Here is a 9,067-nt window from a genome sequence, read left to right as displayed (position 1 = left end):
TTCAGCTATTGGGGACTGCATATTTTCACACAAACACGCATATCTATGTATATATATGTCTAGTTTTAGAAAATACTTGGTTCAGTTGAGCCCATAATGCATAAGCTGCGCGACATCCACACATATCTTGTAGGATTTCTGCTTTTTGACTGCTCTGCATCATTTTGGGTAATAAGGTATTACCTGGGCAATAATTTCTCTCCCCTTAGTAGTACTTATTAATATACATAATTTTAGCTTAACTCGTTTTCTGATATCTCATATATGCTGTCTTCACTGCTTAATTCATAATCTACATATTCTATTTGTGTATATTTATCATTATCTATCATTATTTCGGTAATTTGTTTTTTCTTTGGGTTTTTTGGTAATCTGCAATCTTTGGCTAAGTGTCCTAGCTTTCCACAATTATAGCAAGTACATTCTGTTAGTTTTTTCTTTTTCCTATATGGTTTTTTATGTTTATAATTTTTTACATAATATCTTCCTCTTGGTTTCCTATATTTATATTTTGAATATTTTGATTTAAATTTCTTTTTCTTTCCTTCTTTTTTGTAATATTTATCTGTGCAGCCAAATTGTGGTGGTCCAGTTGTGGCAATGACCTTCAATTTCATGGTTGCAGTTGGAATAATATTGGGAAACAAACTTGTATGGCTTTCTTTCCCATATTTATAGATTGTGGATGGTAGCAATATATGTAACCCCAAATAAAGTGTCTTTAACTGTTGTTGACATGGTCTAGCGTGTAATATGTTATTGGCTTCTAAGCTTGTTAATATATATGTTTTGCAGGTTATGGGCAGAGTTGGATTTAATTTTCCAATTTTCTTAACTTTTATTCACTACTGCTGTGCTTGGATACTACTTGCCGTCTTCAAGGCTTTCTCATTGCTTCCAGCTTCTCCTCCCACTAAATCAACGCCATTTTCTTCACTGTTTTCTTTGGGTGTTGTGATGGCTTTTGCCTCTGGCCTTGCCAATGCAAGTCTGAAGCATAACAGGTTCCCATAGTGTTAAACATTTTCTCCAAGTCTCAAACCTGTGGCAACTTCTTTTTCCTAACTAGCCCCGACTTGTGCAGTGTGGGTTTTTATCAGATGGCTAAAATTGCTGTTACTCCAACCATTGTCATTGCAGAGTTCTTTCTTTTCAAGAAAACCGTATCTCTTCACAAAGTTAGTCCTGTCAAAGCTTTACCAAATAATATCGATAAATCATATTATAGCCCTTCATGATAACATCATCCTGGAATTTGCTATTTAAGTTCAAAGAATGGTGCAGGTTGTGGCATTGGCTGTCGTGTCAGTAGGCGTTGCAGTTGCAACTGTCACGGACTTGGAATTTAATTTATTTGGGGCTTGTATAGCAATAGCATGGATTGTTCCAAGCGCTGTAAATAAAATTCTTTGGTCAAGTCTCCAGAAACAAACCAATTGGACTGCTCTCGCGTAAGAAGTGCTTCTCTTTTCTTTTCATTTAAATACATTATGATAGCAAGTGACTTTGTGCTTGAATATACTTAATGAATACAAAATGTTTTAACGCAGGTTGATGTGGAGGACAACCCCAGTGACTATTTTCTTCTTGGTAGCTCTAATACCTTGGTTAGATCCTCCTGGAGTGCTATCCTTCAAATGGAATGTCCATAATACGACTGCTATTCTAATTTCAGCTTTACTTGGTTTTCTCTTGCAATGGTCTGGAGCTTTAGCACTTGGGTGAGAGACACTATTTTCCTATTAATGCGAAACTTTCTAAGATTTACTTATTTTGTCATGTAAAACTATAACTTTTACATGCAGAGCTACATCAGCGACATCACACGTTGTTTTAGGACAATTCAAGACTTGTGTGATCCTGCTAGGAGGATATTTCCTGTTTGGTTCAGATCCAGGGTGGATAAGTATATGTGGCGCCGTTACAGCTCTTGGTGGAATGACAGTTTATACATCCCTTAGCATAAAGGAATCAAGAGAAAAGGCGAGTGACCAGCTCCCGAAGCACAGCTTACCTCCTCAAAAACTCAAGAGTACTGAAGATGATAACTCCAAATACTCACCTTCAGAAAACAGTCCAAGTGTCGTCTGAGCTGCATTTCTTCCGCTCTTTATTTCATCCTGTTTCCTTTTCTTTTTGTAGGTACCGAAGTTAGATCTAATTTGCGACTCATTTTAATCTACGGAACATCATAATGTAAATTTCTGCATTGCAAAACGTTGCAACACACAAGCATCATGTTAATTGAAGAAAATGCTTCAGGATTAGTGCATGATAACTTAGAAAGTTTGGTTTTTTAGTACAAAAAGATGCGCAAAAGTTTAGCCAATTTGAGCTAAAACTTTCCGAAGAAAAAAGATGTATGATAGAGCTCTGGCTGCAATAGGAGCCAGAAATTGGTTCAGGGGCCTCCTAGGAAACATGGTGAATAGTTTTCTTTTCCTTGTGTTGTGGCTCTTTCTGCAAATGAAGAGAACAAACCTGGACATCATTAGCATTTCTTATGCAAAAATGTGAGTGCAAGGTGGCAAGGTTTTTTGTAAATGCTTGAAGGTCCTTCTTTTCGCATAATATACAGGAATCTAGGTGTTTTTCTAAAAATACAACATAGGATGTATAACAAGAGTACGTGTATTATTTATACTTAGACAAGAACACCTACAATTTAACAGGTCTTTTGTCCTTTCCTTCTTTTGTGGCGCTTGTATTAGAAAACCGTTTGGTTTGTTTTGTGTTTGTTCTCGGGGAATTCAAAAATAGCAAGATTTACAAGTGGTCATTCAAAAATAGCCACAGTATCAAAAGTAATCGAATTTAGCCACTTTTCATGTAAAGATAAATCTGAACGAAAACACTGTTCAAAATCCGGAAAATACTCCAGCATAATATACTGAGTTCCAGTATAATATACCGTTCCAACATAATAAGCTGGAAGTTCATACACAGGTGCTCCAATCTCCAGTATATTATGCTGGAACTTTCCGCATGTTGGAGTTCCAGCATAATACATTGGAAGTTTATACACAAGTGAACCGATCTCCAGTATATTACGCTGGAACTTTCCGTGTTGCAGCAAAATAGTGGCTATTTTTGAATGACTTTGCAAACGCTGGCTATTTTTGAATGACCAGTCAGAAAACTGGCTAGGCCTTGCTATTTGGCCTTTATTCTGGCCTTGTTTTAGTTCTATGTTTTTGATTAAAGTGTGGACTGTGGACTTAGTTTTGAGAGAGCTATATACAGAATTATTCTTTGAAAATTAAGTTTAGAGTTTTTGGACAAGAAATAAAATAAAACAATTCAAAATATCATTATAAAAAATAATTGTTATTTTAAAAATTCTGATAACCAAACGACCCCTAAATCTTGGTGGTAGAAGTATCCCAAATTTGCTAGCCAAGAACCATTTTCTGTTGTGGAAATGACATCATATAGCCACTTTTAATGATGTTGTTAAGAACATAGTCACAATTTACAATACATTCAAAATTTAGCCATTTCTCGGTACCTCCTCAATCAATATGAACTAAAGCCACATAGAAAAGCAAATGACTTTGCGAAGCTAATAAGGCGACAAGTTTTGAAACCATCTTCTAGATATAGAAACAAAGTAACATATTTTAGCGCAAATTGTAAGTAAAATTTTTTCGCATACTCCAGGGAATCATTGAGATGATGTCGTATAGGAGATTGTAAGGAGAAATAGCTTTAACGCCGTCCAATGACTATGAGAGTGGCTGTCCTCAGAGTTAGAGCCAAGATTTGAAGCTAATTAGTTGAGAATTTTAGTCTTGTTAAATTACTGGGTTATAAATTAGTAATTTGTACATTTTTTATTAATTTTTTTAGACAAATATAGAGTTTGAACCAAAGTTACTGGTCCGCCGAACCCGTAACCGCCATGCTACCTTGCCCAACTCAATGAATTCAATGATTTGTTCAATAATGTTGTGGAGGTGAGAAAACGGAGTGGTCACTAGTTCAAATTTCAGCCATTGACCTTAAAACTTTTTTGTATAGTGTATGTTACGTACAAGTGGCTATATTTTAAATACAAATGTTAAACTAATTTTAAGCAGCAGCCCCCAAAATGTGGCTACTGATGCAAATGCCCTTGTTTTGTGTTGTCCTGTTAGCCAACCCGCCTCAGTTGCATAAAAAGAAGATTCAGAATGAAGGTATAAAGAGAAAATTTTTATGATTCCTTAAAACCCTAAACCCTACACGCTCAGCCGGACAACTTTGCCCATGGGTTCCCCGACAGAGAGCGAGAGCATGGATACCGAGAGCACATCGACACAAGGGGAGAGTATCGATTCTCCTAAGATAGAAAAGATTTCAGTATGGGATTTGCCGGACGTGCCGCAGGGGAAGTTGCCCCCACACCTTGAGCTCCAGAGGACTCGCGTTAAGTGTGATTTTTTAGCTCCCACTAATACCCAGAATATACAATACTCAGGTGCCTATGCTTCTATGGGTGTCGATAACAGCGTGCGCTTTGAGCAATTCCGCAACAATTTCAAAGTGGAAGTTGTGAGACTTGATGAGGACGAATTGGAGTTTGACATGATTGGTATTGATCCTTCCCTTGCCAACGCCTTTCGCAGAATCCTCATTGCTGAGGTGCGCACCCCTCTCTCTCAACACACACACATGATTGGTTTTGTTTTACTGTTTGTGTTCTTCAGATAAACTATGAAGCTTATTTAATTGAGTTAGTAGTGGAGTCACATCTGATTAGCAAGCCTTTTTTATTGGACCATGAAAATGCAGAGGCCGAGCTACGTTTTGAACTATATGGGTTCTAATTTGGGATAGCGATATAATGTGTTAGTAACTGGGTTCTAAGTTTAATATTTTACATATTCAGTGAATGTTTGGAGTAAAGCTATTGGTTTGGCCCAACCCGTAACATACCTTCTACCTCCTCCCCGGTGAAATGTATTGGTTAATTAAAGGACATGAACGCTGAATGATTGGAGCATATATATTTTTATTCCTCAGAATTTTGTATGGCTTTTTTTTGGGGTTAATTCCTCTGCCCGAATACTTGCTTGAAATTGTGTTTGGTATTTGAGGTATGATAAAGTTTATTTATTTCCGATGTTGCCTCGTCATGCAGGTCCCAACTGTGGCTATTGAAAAAGTTCTTATTGCGAACAATACATCCATTATCCAAGATGAAGTGCTCGCTCACAGACTTGGTCTCATTCCAATTAAGGTCGATCCAAGGCTGTTTGAGTATATGTCAGGTGTTAGATCTTCTTGTAATACCATATGAGTAGTTAGTAGTTACTATTGCGTTTCCTTCTAATCGCTGAAGGATTTGCTTTTGATAGGAATAATGGTGACTAATTACTTGTTTATGTTTTCCAGAAAATGATGTGCCTAATGAAAAGAATACAATTGTTTTCAAACTCCATGCTCATTGTGAAAAAGGTGGCGATCGACTTAGAGGTACTATTAGTATGCTTTATATCTTGAAAATTTTCTCATCACTTAGTTTTCCATTGTCTATTCTTTCGTGTGTGTGTGATTCTTCATTTGATTGCCACTAGTCATATGCGAGTTAATAAATTTTTCTGCCTTTCTGTGTTAAAAAGTACAGTCTTGTCCAGTGAGCTAAAGTGGTTACCCAGTGGCAGTGAATTCATACTGGGAACGGAAAGTCAAGCATCAAATTCGTCTGCGAAACCAAAAACTTATACTTCATTCAGCTGTAGTCAGGATTCTCTACCAGAATTCTCGAATGGCCCAATTGCCCCGAGAGATGCAGATATCATTATAGCTAAACTTGGACCTGGTCAGGTAGCGTATGTTCTTTTATGCTGTTTTCTGTTGAAAAAGGAAAAAACAAAGGAAGAAAATTATTAGAGCAAATGTTCGAATTATTTCTTTTGAACATTCTAGTCACTGTTTGATCATCAACTCTTTGCTCTTTTGTTATTTCACAAAATAAGTTGCACTTTTACCAGTGCTTTTATATCCTTTTTGTTATTTGCATTACTAAATGAAGATACTGCTCGACAGCCATTTGATACAAATTTTTTGAAGATCTAAAATACACATCTCACCATCTGACCAAGAATGGGAAATTGCACAAATGCCCTTTGACTCCTTCTACGTAGTGCACTAACTCATCCCACAAATGTTATTGCTTTCTGGTTTTTCTTAAATAATGCATATTTGTCTCTGTTAAACCAATATTTACTTTATCAAATTTTAGTGGTAATTCTAAGCAATTAAGGTGTTTAATTTACTTCTGGAGAACTTTTATGCCTTCTTTGTAGGAGATCGAGCTAGAAGCTCATGCTGTTAAAGGCATGGGTAAGACACATGCAAAGTGGTCTCCTGTGGCTACGGCTTGGTACAGGATGCTCCCTGAGGTTAATAGACTTTTTCACCATATTCGATTTTGTTAATAGAAAATACCTTCCAACTATTATTATTCAAATTTCACTTCTTAAAATTGCAGTCTATCAATTTTGGTAAATGCTTGGTTTTAATCATTTTGTTTGGTTACTGAAGGTTGTATTATTGCAAGATATTGAAGATGATGAAGCAGAAGAACTTGTGAAGAAATGTCCGGTTAAGGTGTTCGATATTGAAGATATTGGTAAAGGTAAAGTGACATTTATCTGTCAGTCGTTGATTTAATTAGGTCACCAATTGCAGTTCAAAGCACAAAGCTGAAGCAATGTTGATCTTTCCACTGTTCTAACAAGCATTAATGTATAGGTAAAAAAAGGGCAACTGTTGCACGACCGAGGGCTTGCACCCTTTGCAGGGAATGCATCAGAGAGGAAGGTTGGGATAAGAATGTAGCAGTGAGACGTGTAAAGGACCATTTCATCTGTAAGTGTAGTAATAGCAGTGTATTTAATTGGTTGTCTATTATATGCAGAGACCTCCAAAGCTCTTGGCATCCTTTAAATAGACAAAGATCCTTGTCTCCTTATTTATCTACTTTCTTGTGAGTGATCTTAAATTCAAAATTTTTGAGTTTCAATTTCTGTTTGGGGTTTTCTTTTTTTTAGTTTTATTATACATAAGGGGTAAGGGGAAGGGGGAATGAGGAAGGGCATTACAAGGTGAGGAATCAAACCCCCTTACCAACAAGGTGAACGTTCAGATAACCAAGATAACCAACCAACTGGACTATTAAGATTTCCCCCGTTTGAGTTTATGGAGGTAATTTTATATATATATATATACACGCACACACTTCGTCAAAGAAAATAATGGTAGTAAATATTAGTAGTATTTTTCAATTTCTTCAAGGAGGAACGATAAAGTTGTCTCCTGTGACCTATAGGTCTCGGTTCAAGATGTGGAAGTAGCCATTCATGCTTGCATTAGGGTAGGCTATCTACATCACACACATAGAGGTGCGGCCCTTCCCCGGACCCTACGTGAATGTGGGATGCTTTGTGCACCGGGCTACCCTTTTTGCCTTTGCTTCTAACAGATTAATTTTGTTTCGGTCTGTGATATTTAACTTCTAGTGCACAGAGATTTTAGGGTATTGAGAATATAATTGGAACTTACTCATCACTTCGAAATACTGCATTTCAAAGTGTTTGGTTGAGTGTAATATGTTAGAATTTTGTACATATTTTGAAGTTCAAGATGAAACAGATTCTTGTCCTTTAGGTTGGTTGTAACATGAGAGCAATTTGTGCATATTTTTTCAATTGGACAATTCTGGGCTTCTTGGTGATAAATGTTTTACCATTCGGGGCTAATTCATCCAATCAAATAGCTTGATATTCAGATAACTTATGTCATTTCTCGTGAATCTCTCTAGTTACTATAGAGTCAACTGGAGCATTGCCACCTGAGGTGCTGTTTACTGAAGCTGTGAAGATTTTGGAAGAAAAATGTGAACGGGTGATAACAGAGCTGTCGTGATCAGTTCTGAAGGACTTTTGGGTATGTCATCCTTCCCAGAGAGCTTGGTTTCTTATGTAGTAGTAGTTAGCATGATGGTGTAATTTTTTTTTCCTACATTCATATTCTGATTTTTATGTTTGCTTATTGTCTTCGGGAACATATGGACGGGAATGGGAAAAGTGGGTGATGCTTGTAATCCTGACTGTTGTCTTCGGAACCATTTTAAAGAGGATAAGATGAAAACTAACAATTTGTAGTTCCTTTGTGTTAATTTTTGCTCCTTGGAAGTGAAATGGAAAAAAAGAAAGGTATTGAAGGCTTTTCCCTTTAATTACATATTAGAGCAGCTTTTCCATACATCATGCATCCAATATGAATTTTAGTTGAAATGGTTTTTGGAGTTTCAATAGTAAAATCATAATTCATCTAAAATTTCTTCAGAGCTATGTTAGCTTGAGTTTGCAGCTTACCACACAATCTGTTTGAAAGAAATGAAGTTATTGTTGATACAAGTACTTTCAGCATTTCAGAAACTTGGCCGTCCATTGGCTTGGGGAGTGTACTGCAAGGGAGAGGGAGAGAGTGACGGTGAGAGCTGATACTAAACCCTCACACAAGTATGGCTTGTCATGTTTTACAGTGTAATATTTTTGAATGGGCTTGCAAACCGAATGAAGAAAGAAAAAAGTTCTTTCACCTTTTGGTTAAACATGTGTTCAATGAGGTTTATTTCTTTTGGGGATTTTTCTTCGTATATATGCAACATTATAGACTCATTTACCCGGTATTCGCTAGGTTTTTTAATTTTTTTGAAGTAGCTATACTTTTTTCACAAAATATATACAATTCAGTCAAACTGTAGCAAGTTCTTCTTCCTTTGATATAAGCTCCTTGAAGTATTTTTAATTATTTGCCGCAGCATCCAATCAAAATCGAATCCAATTTCGAAAACCCGATTTTTGAACTCGAAACTTTGAAGCTTTATTTAATAGCAGGCAACTCTTATTCAAGATTTCATACTCCAAATCAACGGGTAAATAAATTGCAGTTCGAAATTTCTCGATCCAACAAGGTTTAGCTCAACTTAGGATCATGTTTGTATTCATATTTCCCTTACCCAAGTACGTTCAATCTTAAAATCTCAATTTAAAAATTATTTTAGCGGTTACATGAG

At 36.4% G+C, this 9,067-nt stretch overlaps 2 protein-coding genes across 4 annotated transcripts; both read left to right on the top strand.

The window, feature by feature from the left end:
• The first annotated feature begins 589 nt into the window (after positions 1-589).
• Positions 590-2,267, top strand: LOC107775896 (nucleotide-sugar uncharacterized transporter 2-like). Its single transcript, XM_016595697.2, has 6 exons — positions 590-651; positions 796-1,004; positions 1,085-1,178; positions 1,285-1,451; positions 1,551-1,721; positions 1,806-2,267. Exons 1-6 carry the CDS (start codon positions 601-603, stop codon positions 2,089-2,091), a joined length of 978 nt encoding a protein of 325 aa, XP_016451183.2. The 5' UTR covers positions 590-600; the 3' UTR covers positions 2,092-2,267.
• Positions 2,268-4,152: 1,885 nt separating this feature from the next.
• On the top strand, positions 4,153-8,635 carry LOC107775895 (uncharacterized). Of its 3 annotated transcripts, none has more exons than XM_016595695.2 (9): positions 4,153-4,623; positions 5,123-5,252; positions 5,377-5,457; positions 5,609-5,808; positions 6,291-6,386; positions 6,529-6,622; positions 6,739-6,855; positions 7,808-7,932; positions 8,424-8,635. In XM_016595695.2, the coding sequence occupies exons 1-8, from the start codon at positions 4,249-4,251 to the stop codon at positions 7,909-7,911; spliced, it is 1,197 nt and encodes a 398-aa protein (XP_016451181.1). In that variant the 5' UTR covers positions 4,153-4,248; the 3' UTR covers positions 7,912-7,932; positions 8,424-8,635. The 3 variants fall into 3 exon arrangements, with proteins under 3 accessions (XP_016451181.1, XP_016451179.1, XP_016451180.1); XM_016595693.2 differs by having other exon boundaries at positions 8,416-8,635; XM_016595694.2 differs by having other exon boundaries at positions 8,335-8,472.
• Positions 8,636-9,067: the final 432 nt, after the last annotated feature.

Source organism: Nicotiana tabacum, chromosome 8, assembly GCF_000715075.1.
Source record: "Nicotiana tabacum cultivar K326 chromosome 8, ASM71507v2, whole genome shotgun sequence".
Lineage (NCBI taxonomy): Eukaryota > Viridiplantae > Streptophyta > Magnoliopsida > Solanales > Solanaceae > Nicotiana > Nicotiana tabacum.
The sequence above is the reverse complement of the archived record's forward strand: the minus strand, read 5'-3'. Positions and strand labels throughout refer to the sequence as shown.